This window comes from Tetrao urogallus (assembly GCF_951394365.1).
Source record: "Tetrao urogallus genome assembly, chromosome: 11".
Lineage (NCBI taxonomy): Eukaryota > Metazoa > Chordata > Aves > Galliformes > Phasianidae > Tetrao > Tetrao urogallus.
The window spans coordinates 17,917,828-17,936,102 of NC_136824.1; the positions used below are offsets into that span (position 1 = coordinate 17,917,828).

An 18,275-nucleotide genomic window follows, 5' to 3' on the forward strand; every position below is an offset into this window, starting at 1 on the left:
GCTGAGGTTGATTGTGCTTGTGTATTTTTCCCTCTCAGTATTGGAGAAAAACATCTGAAGTACCAAACCAGTATTGGATAGAGCTGCTCTGTGTGTGTGTTGGTGTGCGCGTGCAAGAGAAGGGCAGGGGCCGGGGTGGGTCTCAGTGCATTTCACTAGTGAAATCCACATATGGGATATATATTTTTTTAAGCATAGAAGTTTAGCGCTGGCAGATATTTAAACACAGGGAAGATTCTGATTTTAAAATGAAGTCGACATACAGACTTCGTAAGCCACGACAGACACAACTGCACTGTCTCTCCTCCTCAAAGGAGGCAGCTTTCCTTGCACAAACCAGTGCTGCCAGTATGAGCACCCCAATCTGCTTCCCTCCTTCCTGGTTTGGGAGCGTGGCTTTGCTGCTGTTGTGACCACAATCTGGCAGGGATCTCTGGGCTGGCAGCTTGTCTCCTTCCCGTGGCAGAGAGCCGGGTGTGCAGAACTGAGGGGCGCAGACAGAGCCCCAACTCATTGGCTGCCCGGGTGCAGGAGACAGGTCTGGCTGTGGTGGTGACCGGGAGCCTCCTATGGAGAAAGGAAAATAGAGGGAAGCGCCCAGCAGGGAATAGCCACAGTTTGCCAGCAATAAGTTCCCTATCGTTCCATTGGAAAGGTTTCTTCCCTACCCCTTTTTCCTCTGTATGCTGAAGGTGATCCAGCAGTGAACATGTGGGCGGCGGAGGCCTGGCTTGGGGCGACGCCTGCATGTCCCAGGGCCCTCCCGCCCTGCCTGGCTGTACCATAGCAACAAGGCTTCTCTTTTTATTTGAACTTGCTTTTTGTATTCTGTAACGTGATCCTCGGCCCACTATCCATGTGATTTCTATACCAATGTTGTAAACTTGACTGTAGTGCAGTATTTCCATTAAAATATCAGGGCTAACTGCTGTGTGCGGATCCTTCTTCCCACCCCACGCTGTGAGCTCCCAAGGGTGGGCAGTGCATGACATGGGGGGGCCCAGGCTCCCCATTAAGACACCGGGGCAGCAAGCAGTGCATCACCAGGGAGAAAACCCCACTGAGCTGCTAGGAAAGCACCTATGCAGCAACCGAGCAGGGCTCTCCCAACGGGGCTTTGGGGGGCGGTGGCTGCATGCAGTAGCCAGGTCAGGCCTGCAGGCCTCACCCCAGGCTTCAGTGCGGCCTGTAAACCTCGCCTCAGGCCCCAGCCCAGCCTGTAGGCCTCGCCTCAGGCTTTAGTGCGGCCTATAGGCCTCACCCCAACCCGGCCCCATCCCCTCAGCGCCGTGCCGCGTTCTGCGCATGCGCGACGCATCCAGCCGCCGCAGGGCGGGCGGCACGGAGACGCACGCTCAGTAGCGGCTTGGGCGCCGCCATGCTGAAGCACCGGCGTACGGCGCTGGAGCGCGTCGAGAAGTTCGTGTCCGCCACCTACTTCACCGACTGCAACCTGCGGGGCAGGTGGGCCGCGGGAGGGCCCGTCCTCAGGGTGCTGCCGGCTCGGGAGAGGCCTCGCCTCGGTGTGTCTTCCGAGGTGGTTCAGTGTGTAGAGGCCCGGCCTCGGGTGGGCGGCTGTTATTCCTTCGGTGTCATGAGGAGTTGGTTGTGGGGTGGGGGCCCTTGCCTGAGCTCACCACGTCCCGGCCACGTTTGCCCACAGGCTCTATGGGGACAGCTGCACGCCCACCTCGCTCTCCTGCTTCCAGACCCCACGGCGGATCCCCTACAGCGAGGCCGTCGTGCAGGAGTTCAGGCCGGCCAGAGTGGGGGACGCCTTTGGGCCCACGTGAGTACGGGCTGTCAGCACCGGCAGAGCTGGCGGGCTGTGCCGTGACACAGTGTGCCCCTCCCTGCTGTGTGCTTTGGTGAAGGTGCCCGCCTGCTGCCATCAGGGCTGAGACTCGTGGTAAGGGCTGTGCATCCAGGAAAGGGCTTCTGGAGACCAAGTCCAACCCTCTGCTAAAGCAGGTTCCCTACAGCAGGCAGGCATTCAAATGGGTCTTGAATGTCCCCATAGGAGATTCCACCTCCTCTCCAGGCAGCCCATTCCAGTGCTCTGTCACCCTTACCTTACTCTTGTTTGTATGGAACTTCCCGTGTTCCAGTTTTTGCCTGTTGACCCCTGTTTGATTGCTGCACGCCACTGAAAAGAGCCTGGCTCCGTCCACTTGACTCCCATACATTAGATATTTTTAACAGTTATTAGACCATCACTCAGCCTTCTCCAGACTGAACAGTCCCAGGTCTCTCAGCCTTTCCTTGTTCAGGCAGCACTCTAAGCCCTGGTCATCTTTGTGGCCCACAAAGAAGATCTCCCTGTTTTTTTTTATTTAACTGGGTAGTCCAGACTGGCTATGTGCCCTCACCAGGGCAGAGCAAAGGGCAGGATCACCTCCCTCCACCTGCTGGGTGCTCTCTTGGTGATACAGCCCAGGATATCATCGGCCTTCTTGGCCACAAAGACACACTGCTGGCTCGTGATCCAGCCTGTTGTCCACTAGAATCCATAAGTCCTTTTCCTCACGGCTCCTTTCCATCAGATCAGTCCCTAACTTATATAGGTGCATGCAGCTGTTCCTACTGAGGTGCAGGACCATACACTTGCTCTTGCTGAGGCTCATCACATTCCTCTCTGCCCAACTCAGCGGTCTGTCCAGGTCTTGTTGAATGGCAGCACGGCCTTCTGGTGTGTCAGCCACTCCTCCCAGCTCTGTATCACCATCGTTTCATATCGAAGCACGTCCTCTCGGGTTTCGTTACCTTATGGATTGCTCAGAGATCTTCACCCCACTTGGCTGGGTTTTTGGCTGGCTGCTGCACCTCTAACCCACAGCAGTGCCATGAGCCAGAAGTTTAGTGTGATTAAAGGGCAGACAGCTTGCTGGAAGGGGAGGCCCAATGCATTTAAATGGGACAGGACTGTTCTGTGCACGTGTTGTGTCCTCCTTAAACTGATGCTGGGTCACTGACAGCCACGCAGGGAGCTGGTTAAAGCATGTCTGTGCAGACAGATGGCTTTGTTGCACTGAGCACACTGCGCTTGCGTGGCGTCCCTGCTGCTTTTTGCCCACAGAGGTTCAGAATGCACGAGGTTTCTCTTTGGGAAGGTCTCAGCAGTGGGTGAGGTGTCTGTGTGTTCTCTTCCAGGTGGGAGACCTGCTGGTTTAGGGTGGAGCTGAGCATCCCCCCAGCATGGGCAGGACAGGAGGTGCACTTTGTCTGGGAGAGCGATGGTGAAGGCATGGTGTGGCGAGATGCCCAGCCGGTCCAGGTAAGGAGGGGTGGGTCAGGTGTATGCCAGGTATTCTGCTATCTTCAGAGCAGTCATCTCCCTCAGCCCTCTCTGATGGAGCAGTAGGAATCCCCTTCTGTTAGTTTTATGTGCCTCGGAGTAATGTCTGCTTGTGTTGTTGGGGAGAAATAACACATGGACCAAAGGGAGAGAACCAGGAATAACTAGCGGTCTAGACAATGTGGTCATGAAAGAAAACATGAAGTGTATTTATAGCTGTGGTTCAGCCTTAACAAATAAACCAAAGCTGCTTGAGAAGTCTTTAAATACGTGAAAAGCTTCAGTGCAGAGAGGGGCAGTTATGAAATCACAGAATATCCAGAATTGGAAAGGACCCATGGGGATCACTGAGTCCAACTCCTGGCTCCACACAAAGAGGCTGGCGCGTGGGGCAGGAGAAAGGGTGACACTTGTGGTTTGCTTACTTTGCTTTGTGATAGAGAGAGGGTCTGTGGGCTGTATCCAGAGTTCAGTCCTGACAGTCAGGCCTGCTGGTAGTCTAGTACTCCTTTGGGAAGCACTGTGCTATGACACGTGGGACCACAGCCCTCCATCCAGCAGGGCTCTGTGGCGTTCTGTCTGTCCAGCAGCTCTGTAAAGCCTGCTGTCGTGTTCTTGTGCAAACGTGGGTTAGATGTGCTGCCTTCCCCTTCAGGGTTTGACTAAGGAAGGCGAGAAGACCAGCTACGTGCTGACAAGCAGCCTGAAGGAGACAGAGCCCCACAGGTGAGTGGGCAGCTTGGCCAAACTCTGTGCTGCTGGGGAAGCTTGGTGGTGAAATAACCAAAGCTGGGGTGCAATACTCCAGCCTGCATCAGGGTTCTCAGTGTGTCTGTCAGAAGTTCAGTGGGGTTGGTCCTGCTGGGGGGTAGGAATGGGCTTTGCCAGCTGAGTAATCTGACCCCAGGGGTCACTTGTCATCTGCTTCCTGATGGTTTCCTTCTGCTCTCTGCAGTCTGACGCTGTATGTGGAGCTGGCCTGCAATGGGCTCTTTGGGGCTGGCAAGGGCTCCATGATAGCCCCTCCGGACCCTGACAGAAAGTTCACCTTGAGCAAAGCTGAGTTGGTGGTCTTCAACAGAGATGTCTACGAGCTGCTGGTGGATCTGGAAATACTTCTGGACATGGCCCAGGTCTGTGTGCTCCTTCTCTTTCTTTTTCTCAGCATTTCTGCCTCCTACAACTTCTACGTTTTATCCCCTTCTTCCATGTCCCAAGACCTGTCTCCTCCCACCAGGAGGCCCCAGAGGAATATGTATTTGCTCCCACTGCTTTGACATGACTGACATTGTCTGCAGTATGAGAAATCCAAATGAGGAGACAGCACAGGTGCTTGTTGCATCTACCTGCTGATCTAAAGCGGAGTCTGTTAGGCCAGAGCCCTCTGGTGTTGAGTGTGTGTGTAATTTGGCTTTAGGGAAACACACGCAAAGACAAGGTTTTATCTGTGAAGCAGGGACGTGGTGTCTGCCTGAAACCACTGGCAAGAGTCAGGTGTTGGAAGGAGGTAGCAGGTTCTGCCTGAGACAGATGTATCCATACTGGCCAGAGTGCTCAGAGTCAAGCTGTCCTCCCTCCCACCCCTTAGCTCCTCGGGGAGGAAAACCAGAGGAGCTTCCAGGCCCTGTATGCTGCCAACCAGATTGTCAACGTGTGTGATGTGAAGGACCCATCCACCTTCCCTGCTGCCCGTGAGCTGGCTGCAGCGATCTTCAGCCAGAGGAACGGCGAGAGCCAGCACACCATCCACGCCATGGGGCACTGCCACATTGACTCCGGTGAGAGCAGTACAGCTATCTCTCTCTACTGGCCAGGATGGCAGTGCTGGCTGCCCTTGGGCTGCAGGCGCCGAGCCCTGAGGGAAAGGAGAAGGGATTTCTGTGCTAGCACGCAGCTGGTCTGATAGGGCGGTGAGGCAGAGGGGTGTGCGTCTGGTTAGCTGTGTGGTCTGGATCACTGATGGGGCTGCTGATAGGAGATGGATTACAGAGCACTGTTTTCTGCCTTTTGAACATCACCCCTCAATTTCCAGTCCCTGGAGAGGACTTCAGTTTCAGCAGAGAGGCAGCAGAGGCCCCAGACCGTGGTGCTGTCAGGCACGTCAGTCAAAGGATAGCATTTTGCTGTTGCATTTTCTCTGGTTGATCTTTGAAAGTGCGGCCCCATTCCCGAGGGAGTCTGCCTTACCCAGGCAGCCAGGGATGGTGCTTGTGCCAAGTAATAACCATGGTAGGGCCGTGTGTCTGTCTCTACAGCCTGGCTGTGGCCATATGAGGAGACTATCCGGAAATGTGCTCGCAGCTGGGTCACGGTTATCCGTCTGATGGAGCACAACCCAGAGCTCACCTTTGCCTGCTCCCAGGTGAGCCATCTCTCTCCTGAATTGGAGGGATGGGGTCACTGCAAACCCCAGGGGTCACTGCAGCCCTCGGCAGCCCTGAGGATTGGAAGTGGGATGGTTTGCTCTGAGCAGCACAAAGAATCGATGCCAAGCTCACTGAGAAGCTCTTCTGCTTGTGGCATGCTGCTTCTCCAGTGTGACTCCAAATGAGACGGGGGTGGCCAGGGTCCTGTGTGGTTCCAGAGAGCAGGAACTTTGGTGTGGAGCAACGTGGTGGGAGCTGGGGCTGACTTCTGTGCTCTGACAGGCGCAGCAATTCGAATGGGTGCGGAGCTGGTACCCTGGACTCTATGCCCAGATTCGGGACTACGTGGCAAAGGGGCAGTTCATCCCTGTTGGAGGCACCTGGGTGGAAATGGTGAGAAGCACAGCGAGCCTGGCTCACAGCACCTTTTTGTCTCTCCTCTGCAGTGCCGAGCTGTGTTCAGATCCTCGGTGGGCAGGGTGGCAGTGGGAGTGGGCTGGAAGCTTCTCCTATGCCTGGCTTGGCACACGTGTTGCAAGAAAGGATGCTGACTCCTTGTGCTCTGCTTCCAGGATGGAAACCTGCCCAGTGGAGAGTCCATGGTGCGGCAGTTCCTTCAGGGCCAGCGGTTCTTCCAGCAGCAGTTTGGCCAGATCTGCTCAGAGGTACTTGCTCTTTTGCAGCATGCTTTCCTTGCACATGGTCTACTTCCACCTCTTGCTATCCTTCAAGGTTTCTCTCCGATTTGCCTTCCAGATATAATTTTCAGGTGCCTCACATAGGCCTGATTTTTGGAACTAAAGATGTGATGAGTGAATATTCAGTCACCCATATATCCTGCCAGTTAGCACAGGACTAGGCCTTGATTTTATTATCTGCTGGTGTCTGGCAGGTGTCTGCAGTTGCTCCTTATCTAGCACATCTTGTCTGCCCTCTGCATTAAGGCTTTAGAGCCAGGGTACCCTGGACAAACTCAGGCTAGTTTGACTCTTGTGTTTCTCTTCCTCTGCTTCCAGTTCTGGCTGCCAGACACGTTTGGGTACTCAGCCCAGCTGCCCCAGCTGATGTGTGGCTGTGGGATCAAACGGTTCCTCACACAGAAGCTCAGCTGGAACCTGGTCAACACCTTCCCAGTGAGTTGTGCTTCCCTTTTTCCCAGGGGTGGACATAGGGTTGCTGGAGTCTGTCTGCAGGGCTGGACCCATTTGTTCCACAGCTCAAGCCAGTCCTTAGCTCAGCTGAGAGAGACTTTTCTTCCAAAAACTCTAAGTTGTGACATGGAGAGAAAAGGAAGGCTTAGTGTGGATCCTCCAGGTTTTTGACATGCTTGTCCCCTCTGTGCTTCCATGGAGACTTGGGTGCTGGGTTTTGTGCCTGACAAGGCTTGCAAGGCAGCACGGGCTTCTAGTGCCTGAGTTCTGTGCTGATGTGGTTGAACTGCACTCTCCACGTGCACTTTGGTCTGGGAGATGAGTTTGGGAGCCTGGAAACACTGAGCAAGGGATGAGTTGATCACTTGCCTGTGCTGGCATGAGTTTTTTGGGAACTCCTGGGAATCATGGTCTGTGTTTCAACATTTGGGCGCTTTGTGGCTCTTTGAGACACTGTACTTTTCTCTGGCATGTCTGCAGCATCACACCTTTTTTTGGGAAGGCATTGATGGATCCCGAGTCCTGACCCATTTCCCCCCTGGTGACTCCTATGGGATGCATGGGCGAGTGGAAGAGGTAAGTGAGCTTGCCAAACCTGCATGTGAAGTGCAATGCCAGCCTCATGGGGCAAGGTCTGAGGTTTCTAAGAGGGGGTGCTGTCAGAAAAGGGAGTGGGATTACCAAATGAAGGCCTTCAGTTAACCTGGTAGTTAGTTGCCTGCCTCTGTGGTGTGTCCGTACCTGATTCTTGAGGTTTGGGCTGGGGAAGAGGGGCAAGGCTGACTTTCATGTGTGGAGCAAGGAGAGCTGGGGCTGGGTACCAACAGACTGCAGCTGTCCCACATTTCTTCTAGATGCTGAAAACAGTGAAGAACAACAGGGACAAAGGACGTGTGAATCACAGCGCTGTCCTTTTTGGCTTTGGAGATGGAGGAGGTGGCCCCACGCAAAACATGCTGGACAGGATGAAGAGGATGAGTGATACAGATGGGCTGCCAAGGTGAAAGATCCTTTCCTGCCTCCTTGCACAGACACAGAGCACTTGTCCCAGCCTCTATGGGCTCCCATTGCTTCTACTGAAGCAGCTGTGTACACAACATACAGATTAGACAAAGGGCTGCTGGGCTTGACATGGGGAAAAATGATTAGGCAGCAGTTCAAGGTATCAAATAACTGCTGCTCCTCAGCTAGCTTGCACCTGGCACTCTGCCTCCTGCCTGCAGTTTGTAGTATGGGAGGATTTTGGAGCTGGCTGTTTCCATTCTCCAGTTAGTGCTCTCCTTTCTCCAAGTGTAAGTGGTCTGCACCTCTGGGCAGCCAAGAGTCCCCCTGCACATCCCTTTTAGTTGTGTGTTGGGGTTTTTGAAGCCTCATTTGTGGAACTGACGCCTTTCTGGTGGGAGCACCCCACTAGCTGTGTCGTGCACTTCTCTCCTGGCTCATTGCTGTTTGTACCTCTCTCCCACAGGATTCAGATCTCCACTCCTGACCGTTTTTTTTCTGTCCTGGAGAAAGAGGCATCACAGCTGTGCACCTGGGTGGGAGAACTCTTCCTCGAGCTGCACAACGGCACATACACCACCCAGGCCCAGGTGACTGCATGTGTGGGATGGGACAGTGGGATCCCTCACCCTCAGGGAAAGTGGCTGTTTTCAGCTCTCTTTGCTACTGCTCAGGTGGCTCCAGGGTTTGGGTAGCGCCCTTTGTGCCCCAGCTCTGGGAGCCACCTTGCAGCCAGCACTCCAAAAGGCAAATCTGCTGTTAGTCTTTAGTTAGACTTGTTTCCAGGGTGAGAAGGGAGCCAAGACACAGCAGACCCTCTTTGGTCAGTAACTGCCATGTCCTGCACTTTAGCGGGGCCCTGATCATTGCAGAGGAGGGATGAAGAATTAGAAGAGGAGAAAAGTGAGTGGAGTCTGGCCTGGGGGTTAAGCAGAGGCTTGTGCTGGAGGTTATAGAGCTGAAAGCCAGGTTGATCTGTGGCCAAAAAAGAAAGCTACTAATGGCAGCTCGTGACACCTACAAGTAACCAACCTTCCTGCACTGGAGCTGTGCTTTTGCTGGTGTAAGAGATTCATTCCTGGCTACAGCTTTTCTAAGAATCTTCCTTCTCTTCCTGATTGGCACCAGATAAAGAAGGGGAATCGGGAGTGTGAGCGAATACTGCATGATGTGGAGGTGCTGAGCACCTTGGCTGTGGCACAGAGTGGCACGTTCCAGTATCCTGCTAGCCAGCTGCAGCAGCTCTGGAGGTAAGGAAGTGCATGAGCATGACTGCTGTGCAAACAATAATTCTTCCATAAACTGATGAGAACTTAATGGGAAAGAGTTTCAGTGCCTTGCTTCTCTCGGTGGAATCTTTAAACCTTCACTCTAAATCCTTTGGAAGCTCCAAACTTTTACTGCTGTGCTGCCTGGAAATTTCATCTCCGGCCTACACTTATCTTTGGCCAGTTTTGACTGGTCTGAACTTGTACAATAACATGTCTGGTAGTCCCAAGAGATTAAAAGAGTCAGCTCTCAATCCCCATGGTTGTGGTTGGCAAAGATGACCCCTTATCCTAATGTAAGGGGATTTAAAGTGTGCTATGCAAAAAAAACTCCCCATTGTTTTCTAATGGGGAGCAGTTACTAAGTCTGTCTATCTTGCAAACAGGGCTTGGTAAGCTAGAACAAACCTAATGCTCTCCCCTGCTTCCTGGTGTGGTTTCTCTTCTGTTCTAGGTTATTGCTGCTCAACCAGTTTCATGACGTGTTACCAGGCAGCTGTATCCAGCTCGTGGTCAGGGATGCCCTAAAATACTATGCAGGTGAGCAGAGAGTTGGGCCAGGAGGGCACTTACTTACTATTGGAGCACCTTGAGTCCTGCCTGTTGCAGAGCTTTCAATTTCAGACTGCCTTGCAACGTGGAACAAGACCTGTGCAGCACAGTGTGTCAGGCACGTGTCAGTAATTGGGCAAATTCAACCAGGAATGAGCAAAACGTGCTGAGTTACTGACTTCTCTGCACTAGCAAAGGTGGGAGCTGAGGACTGCTCCTGTCTGCCCACAGGCAGTTGCAATTGCTTATTTTATTACAGCTCAGCAATTTTCCAATTGACGTGGCTCACTGTAATCTCGTAATAAAGTCAATAAGAACAATCATAAGCTTTGCTTAATAGATAATGGTAATTAATACTAACAATAGTGAGTAATTGTAGCTTGGAAGTAGTTAGAGAGTAGGTACTTTTCACAAAAGAAGTTCTCTGATGTGAGAAACTGCCTGCCTGGGTCCAATTGGGGCTGCTTTTTGCTCAGAGATCCGCAGGGCTGGCAGTCGCCTGCAGGAGGAGGCCGTGCAGTCCTTATGTGGAGAACTGCTGCAGCTCAGGTCTGGGGGTGCTGAGAGCACTCTTGTGCTGAACACTTTGCCCTGGGAGCGGACAGAGGTGATCTCCAGGACTGAGCCAGCTGGAACAGAGGCTTTAGGTATGTCTAACTCAGAAGCAGAGCGTGCATCGTGGTTCCTTACAGTGGCAGAGACAGCCTGCAAAGAATTACTCTGCCTCTCCCTGTCGTGGAGAGGGTTTACTGATTTGTCAAAATGCTTCTTGGGGCTGATCCCACTTCAGATTGTCCCCAAATGACGAATAAAGAGGAGGGGGTGAACATGAGAGCAACCAGGGTGACGCGGTGTAACTTAAGGATGGGTCTGGGGAAGGTGCTGAAACAAAACCTCTTTCCTTTCCAGCCCTGGTGACAGCTCCCAGCATGGGCTATGCTGTAGTGAGGGAATCACTGCTGCCCCCTCAGCCTGTGGCAGTGATCAAGCAGGTAAGCATCACTGCCTTTGTCCTCAGATTGAGGTACCTGCTTCAAAGGCTGACCGGGGAGAAACGTAGGAGATCCAGTTCTACAGCTGTGAACTTCACACTCCCTCACCTCCCGAAGGCATGAGTCTGTGCAATCTGTTTTTTCTTTTCTTCCAGGAGGATGGCTCCATTACCATGAAGAATGGGCTGATTGCAGTCTGCCTGGATGCCATGGGGCGCCTGACCTCTCTTCAGCTGGTGCATTCTGAGAGGTGAGTCTCTCACCTGCTTCCTGCATCTGGGATCCTATAACCTCTCTCAGGCCTTCTCCTCACTGTGAGCCCTTCACCACTGCCTCTTCTTAAGCTGCTTTTCTCTGTTCTGCCTTGTTGCAGAGAGTCAGTCGCCGATGGCTGCTGTGCCAACCAGTTTGCACTCTTTGATGATGTTCCCCTGTACTGGGACGCCTGGGACGTGATGGATTATCACTTGGAGACCAGGTAGAGCAGCACTGCCTGCAGCACTTCAGTTTTGACTTTGCTTGGAAGTTCTCACCTCCCTGTCAGTTTTAGCTGTAACCAAATCTCAGCACCTCCCCCTTCTTGGGGCATTCACTCTGTAGAAGCAAGCATCTGCTGTGTGAGGCTGCACTGGGACTTGGGAACCTGGATCTGCTGGGCTGGGACTAGCTCTGCCTTTACCCCTGTCTCCAGGAAGCCAGTGACAACGCTGCTGAAGCCTCTGGAAATCACCCTGGCAGGGGGCCTGCGGGGAAGCGCCAGCTTCTCTCTGCGGGTCGGGGAAAGCAGCACCTTAACCCAGGAGATCATCCTGGATGCCATGTGCCCATACGTCTGCTTCAGGACCCAGGTGAGACTAGTGGCTGCTGTGTTCCCTGGCGAGCTGAACCCTAGCTCTGAGTTTTATTCCCCATCTTCTGCTCTCTGGGTCCCCACTGCCTGTTGTCCTCTGCAAAAGGTGAAGGTAGTCCCAGAATGAGGTCTCTTGAGGGAGAAGGTGGACGAAATCAGTCAGTTCTGCTGCTCGCAGTCTTTAGTGGCTGTTGTATTGTACCTGGTCCAGCCTGGTCAGGGGAGGATGAGTGCAATTTCTGCCCGTCAGCCTATGGCAATGCCTTTCTGCTATTGCATTTAGGTTGACTGGAAGGAATCTCACAAGTTCTTGAAGGTGGAGTTCCCCGTGCAGGTCCATAGCACAAATGCTACCTACGAAATCCAATTTGGGCACCTGCAGCGGCCAACCCACTGGAACACATCCTGGGACTGGGCCCGATTTGAGGTGAGAGGAGCTCTGGTCCCATGATGACTGCTTTCCTGCAGGCTTTGCGTGATGAATATGTCCTTTGGTGTCTCCTGCAGGTGTGGGCTCACAAGTGGATGGATCTCTCTGAGCACGGCTTCGGGGTGGCTGTGCTGAATGACTGCAAATATGGGGCATCAGCACACAGGAACGTCCTCAGCCTTTCATTGTGAGTGAGGTTGTGGTGAGGGTGGAGCTGCAGCAGTCATTGGAGGTGCTTTCTGAGGTGTCTGTTTCAAGTCAGGGCAGCGTCTGGTCCTGAATGATCATAGTTAATAAGGAAATAGTCTGTGATTAGCCTAAGTGGGTGGCTGTCTTCTAAAACTTGTTAGCTGATGTAATTAAAATTGACTAAGATAATGTAATTCCGATGGCATACGCTCATAAATAATGCCATTGAGCACAGAGCCACATTTGCACCAAGTAATTTTTCTGTTGCTGGCCAAAACACACCCCAGGAAGGGAGATTTAAGGAAGGGAATGGAATGTCACTGTTAAATATGCATGCAAAGCTAAGAGAAAATGGATATTTTGAATCTTACCAGCTGAAAGTTTCATAGGAAACCACCCTTCAGAGATTGATTTTAGCTTCTGGGACCGTGTCTAGAGTCCCAGAATCCGCCTCAGGACCCAGACCCAAAGTAGATGGGGGAGGCAGTTGCCCTGCCAGTGCTCTGGTTGGGTGACAGAAGGTCCTATGGAGAGTCTCATCTCTTTCCTTAGGCTGAGAGCACCGAAGTCCCCTGATGCCACTGCAGATATTGCCCACCACCAGTTCACCTACGCTGTGATGCCTCATCAAGGTGAGTAATGAGCAGAGTTGGACACTGTGAGGGCACCCAGAGTAGAGGATGCTCCAGTGAGCCTCGGGTAGGCACAGGGTGCCTCCATCTCTGGCTGTCGGTGCATAAAGACTGATTGGAGGTTCGTGTTTTGCAGGCTCCTTCCAGGATGCTGGTGTGATCCAGTGTGCCTACAACTTGAATTTCCCCCTCCACGCAGTCCCAGCCAGCTGTGCACCGTGTCCAGCCTGGAGTGCTTTTTCTCTGAGCTCACCTGCAGTTGTTTTGGAGACTGTCAAGCAGGCAAGTCCCCCAGGAAGAAGCAGGGAGGTAGAGGGGGCAGTTTTGAAGGTGCTTGTTCAGTGTGGTCTGCTTTCTCCCCGGCACTGAGTGACAGGCAGGATTGGCTGAGTGGCTACGGTGTTCTGTTCTGCATGGCAGTGCAGCTCAGTTGAGCTCATTTTGGTCTGGTTGAGGTATAAAGATGTAGGTTAGGATGTTCCCATCTCCTCTGTGTGAACTCAGGTTTCTGTGTTGTGTCTGCAAAGGCTGAGGACAGACCTGAAGCTGTGGTGGTCCGGCTGTACGAGGCTCACGGCAGCACAGTTGTCACTTGGCTCCAGACCTCCCTCCCCGTTAAAGAGGCAATGCTGTAAGTGTGCACAGGGTGGCTGGGCAGGAGCTCAGGTCAGTCACTTCAGCTTCACCAGCTGTTTTCTCCCCCCAGATGTGACCTCCTGGAGAGGCCAGCAGCCAAGGGCCACCTGCCACTGGAGCAGCAGGGTATGAAGCTTTCCTTCACACCATTCCAAGTGCTGTCCATCCTCTTGGTTTTGAAGCAGTGATGCTGGTGCTACAGTAACCTGGACCGACACTGGGAGCTCAAATCACAGCCCGAGTCTCCCCCATGGCACATCCAGGTAACCTGGAAGTGCATTGTCATCTCTTGGAACTGAGCCTGGCCACCAGTGCCCTCTTGCTGGGCCAGAGAGAAAGAAGGACCAAGCATTTCTGCTGACCAGAGTCCAGTGAGAATATTTCCCAAGAAGTGTGCAATGTTGAGCAGCTCCAGGGAAGAGCAAAATCTACCCTAGACCCCCAGCCAGCCATCAGAGAGCAGTGTGCAGTCAGCCCCCTCTCTTCCCTTCCTTCTCCTGTCTCCTGCACTGCTCTGGCAGAAGGGGGCACAAATAAGACAAAATTACATGAGAACACTCTGTTGTAGCTGCTGCTGCTCTCAGTGTCCTTCCTCCTCAGTGGGATATTTCTTACCCCTGAAACTAAGGAGCCAGTGCTTACCTTTACTTTTGGAGCTGGGGTTTTCTCCAGCCCACCTGGGAAAGAGGCTGGGCATGGTGGGGTTAGCCTTAGCACAAGAAGGCAGGCACACCAATTTTTACACAAAATACTTTTATTAATCATCTAAAACCAGCTTTCTCCGTGATCCAGGCAGCAATTAAAAAAAGGAAGAAGGAATATGATTTAAGGTATAGGAAGGGGTCAGAATCTGACACGATGCACAATCAGTGGTCCCTCTGAGGAACTGATTCTAAAAACCACTCAGAAGGGACAAGCAAGGTTGTAAAAAAATATATAAGAACAGGAAGGAGGAGGAGCACCAGCCTGCCCCCATCCCTGAGCCTGCAAGAGTAGTAGTGCTGCACAGAGCAAGTGGTACAAGCAGGCATGTCTGAAAGCAACAGCAGGCAGCCCAGGCCAGTGTGTCTCCACAGCAGAAGCAGTCACACGTTTCCAAAGGCTGAGGTGTGTGAAGGCAGTGTGCTCTATTCACACTACAGCAGCTGCACCTGGAAGAGAAACAAGAAGGCAGAAGGTGAGGGGGTGCCTGGCTCTGCTCTGCAGAACCCTGATTACTCTTCTGCCCTTTGTCACCTCCTTGGTCCAAAAGTTCATGGGACCACCAGCCTCACCTCTGCCCCTGCGTGCTGAAGTCCGGTTTCTTTTTGCTCTGACTGGAGGAACATCTGGCTCAGGTAAGGTTGGAGCAGCAGCCACTTTCTTCCTCCCACGGGCACGTCCCTTCCTCGACCCATCAGGCACTGCCTTCTCTTCCTCCTCCTTCACAGCTGGCTCCGGGGGCTTCTCTGCACCCCCAGAACGCCGTTTGGAGGCACGTGTTGTGACCTGGGTGGACAGAGCCAGGGCTTAGCAGCAGAAGCATGCACACGAGAGGGGAACGTGAAGATTCATGCATCGCTTGGTGACTGTGGGAGCAGCCTGAGAGGGCAAAGGAACCAGCCTGTAGCCCCAGCAGCAGTCTCACCAGCCACAAAACTTCGTACCGTGGGGGTTGGAGCTTCAGGATCTGCCTTCAAGTGTGCGTGCTTCTTGCGGGACTTATGACCTGTGAGAGGACATGCTCAGGTTAGGGGGGTGGGAGGGACAAGGGACACCATCCTGAGCAGTGAATGGGAACTCAGGTGAAGGAAGGATTCAAGGTGGTTCCCCTCCCCTCCCGACAGATTTGTTCCTTTCCCAAAACACAGTGAAGCACCAGGCTTCTGTTCACACCCAGCCTCAGAGTTTGGCCCTCCTGCTCCAAGCCTGGCAGGCAAGGAAGGGATGTAGCTGCCCTGGAAAATCACCCTGCAGGTGCAGATGCTGTGCACAGGCAGGCTGGTGTGCTGCTAGGAAGCCACGGGCACAGCAAGCTCCATCCCCTAGTGCCACCCAGCTGCCACACAACTGTCAGCAAACCAGGGACCTGCAGCACTCGCCTTCAAAGTAGGACTGTGCTCCTCTGGCTGTGAGCAGACTGGTTCCTCCCCGTGCTCCGGCCCTCTTGGAGCAAGAGCGGGTCTTGTGGGGAGGAGGGAGGACACTCACCTTTGGGAGCCATGGGGCCAGGCTCTCCCTGCAAGGAAGGTGACAGAGCAGTGACTGGGATAACATCATACTGCAGGGATTGCCAGCAAGCATCCCATAAAAGCACCCTGTAGCAGCTTCCAGCAGGAGCAATGAGACCCTTCTGCACCCCAAAGCCAAGACAGGAATAAGCAAACAGACACATCTCCCCTCAAACCCAGAGGAACCTGGCGCACTGTCTGTCTCTGAGACTCCCTGCTCCTTCTACGAGGCCCCATCACTGCACCTCACCCAGGAAGGAGGAAGAGTGCTGCCAAGCCATTTGGTAACACCCAGCCCCCTCTGCTCAGGCTGCCCTCTGTCCCTCAGCAGCTGTGTCCCTGTCACTACCACCTACAGGTCGGTGGTCACAGCAGGCTCTGGGAAAGGGAGATGCCCAGTGGTACAGCTCGGTGATCTCGGGGAAGCAATGCACAAGAGAAAGGCTCCTCCCTGGGAGGAGCAACAGGGGTACCCAGCCCCAAGAAGAGACCCCAGCCTCCTACCTGGAACCATATGGTCCTGTTGTTGCGGTCCCGCAGGGAGCTCATGCCAGGCACTAAGTAACACTGCAGCCAGTTCTTGAAGGCAGCATAGTTATCCGAGTCAGAAGGGTCAAAGAGATTTTTATCTAGGAAGGAAGAGAGGGAAAGGAAATGGAGAGAAAGCACTCTCCAGCCAGAGCCTTATTCCTCAGCTCCCTGCCCTGTAGCCTCACCTGCTGCCACAACCTCCATGGGCACCGTGTGGCACAGCTCCAGGAGATCGGGGTTATCTCGCTTCAGCTTCAGCTTCTTACTCAATGTCAGGGAAGAATTCTGGAGAAGAGAACCTGCCAGCTACCCCACTTGGACCTTTTCATCCCCATACCATCCAAATCCTGTATCCCCCCTCAGCCTCTTGCCCGGGCACAAGCCAATCTGCAGGCCACGCTGTAGGCTGTGCATTATGTACTACTAGCACAGCTACAGGGACACGAAAAAGGGGCAGCACACAGGAGCACGAGCAGTTTGCTAAAAAGAAGCCTCAGGTTGTGCTTTGTTGTTTTTAAAACTTCTTGAAAACAACCACCCACTTTCCCCTGGGGCTTCAGGATTAGAGTACACGGACAGCAAGCCAGCCACAGGTTCAGCTGCAGCTTTCCCCAGAGGTTTCAAGCTTGCATTATATTTGCTTTCCTTGCCACTTCCTCTTTACCATCTTGACCTGAAGGCACGTGCCTGAGGAGCTGTCACAGCTTGTTGGCATGGCCACGTGCAGTTGCATGCCACACGTGTGCTGTTATGGAATGGCTGTGCTCACTTGCTGCTCCACTGGAGGAGCAGACATGCTCTGACACGGGTGTTTATGGCAAGGACAACAACAAGCTTGATGAGGGAGACCCCAGCCAGCAAGTTACAAAGGGAAAATGCCTGCTGTTACGCTGGGAAACCTGAGTGTGGCTGCTGGATGATGGCAGCAGGAAGGGTTCAATCAATTACACTTCAAAACTTGTCCAGAGCAGTAAACACCTCCTGACAGCAGCGGGGACAGAGGCAAGGAGCTGTGCGAACCCTGCGAGAACCTGGTGACAGTTTGCAGCCCCATCACAGTGAGGTACTCAATGTGAACTGAAACTGTCCCAAACCCTGGGCCACCACTGCTGAGCTCAAATCCAAATCCATAATGGCACTGAAGGGCAGGGGCCCCCAAGCACAGCAGCCTGGAAAGCACCACGCATCCTCCACCTTTTCCTCCTCACCTGCTCCTGATGCTTCAGGGCTTCCAGCACAGTCCGGGCCTTTTCAAAAGGAGGGATCTTCGCCCTGAGAGAGTCCATCTGTTACACTCAAGCCCGATGCAGCCTGAGGTGCTCACATATTGTATTGGAAGAGGCTGGACTCTGTGATGGTGTGGCTGCGGGGACAGCAGCAAGCAGCGCCGTGCTCTCAGGGACGGGACAGCTCACCTGTACAGGATCTCAGCACGGAGGTAATTGCCGATCCCATTGAAATACTTCTGGTTTAACAGCGCCTCGCAGATGGGCTTGTCGAAAGCTTTATCCTCCAGGTTAGTCAGCACGTTCTCCCTGTAGCACAGCACGAGGCATGCACGGCGCCGCGTCCCCCCCGCCGCCCAGCCCCCTTCCCGTCCCCATCACCGCGACAGGAGGCCGGGCACCCACCTGAAGGCCGCGTACTCCAGCAGGACGCAGGGCCCGCGGTCGGGCTGCCACTCCTCTCCCAGCCGCCAGGTGCCGAAGCGCCGGGGATCCACGAAGCAGAGGGCGCGGGGGGGGCTCTCACGGGTGAAAAAACGCAAATGCGCGTGGCGGGGCGGGCTGGAGGCCTCGCACAGCCGGAACGACCCCGACATGCCGAAGCGGAACACCAAGGCCTGCGATGGGCCGGGGCCCAGCGGCTCCAGCGTCAGCCGCAGCTCCTTGCCGCGAGAGACGGCCGTCACCCTGTAGGCCTCGCTGCTGAACGGCACCTCCGGGCCGCGGCCCACGGCCGAGCGCTGCACGCCGCCCTCGAACACCAACCCGCCGCACTCCTCGTTGATGTAGCGGCCGGCCAGGTGCAGCTCCGGGCATTCCGGCATGGCGACGGAACCTCCGCGCCGCCGGCACACCGAGACCGCTCCGCGCCACGGCCGGCCCCGTTGCCTGGCGACACGCCCCGCTCGCCTCTCATTGGCTGCGCCGTTGCCTGGCCAAACCCCG

The 18,275-nt window shown here is 54.1% G+C and overlaps 2 protein-coding genes across 2 annotated transcripts; one reads left to right on the forward strand and one right to left on the reverse strand.

Annotated features, from left to right (window-relative positions):
- Window positions 1-709: 709 nt before the first annotated feature.
- Window positions 710-13,551, forward strand: MAN2C1 (mannosidase alpha class 2C member 1; the record flags this gene model as incomplete). Its single annotated transcript, XM_079540803.1, has 27 exons — window positions 710-778; window positions 1,286-1,464; window positions 1,664-1,789; window positions 3,151-3,274; window positions 3,951-4,021; window positions 4,251-4,428; window positions 4,884-5,073; window positions 5,551-5,657; window positions 5,944-6,054; window positions 6,234-6,326; window positions 6,678-6,794; window positions 7,293-7,388; window positions 7,667-7,812; window positions 8,281-8,404; window positions 8,943-9,064; window positions 9,537-9,622; window positions 10,111-10,281; window positions 10,544-10,626; window positions 10,782-10,876; window positions 11,000-11,104; window positions 11,318-11,474; window positions 11,760-11,903; window positions 11,984-12,093; window positions 12,648-12,727; window positions 12,864-13,009; window positions 13,255-13,358; window positions 13,434-13,551. 27 exons carry the CDS (start codon window positions 710-712, stop codon window positions 13,549-13,551), a joined length of 3,252 nt encoding a protein of 1,083 aa, XP_079396929.1.
- Window positions 13,552-14,494: 943 nt separating this feature from the next.
- Window positions 14,495-18,154, reverse strand: NEIL1 (nei like DNA glycosylase 1; the record flags this gene model as incomplete). Its single annotated transcript, XM_079540806.1, has 9 exons — window positions 14,495-14,514; window positions 14,638-14,851; window positions 15,010-15,071; window positions 15,554-15,581; window positions 16,078-16,202; window positions 16,290-16,389; window positions 17,313-17,376; window positions 17,520-17,639; window positions 17,736-18,154. 9 exons carry the CDS (start codon window positions 18,152-18,154, stop codon window positions 14,495-14,497), a joined length of 1,152 nt encoding a protein of 383 aa, XP_079396932.1.
- Window positions 18,155-18,275: the final 121 nt, after the last annotated feature.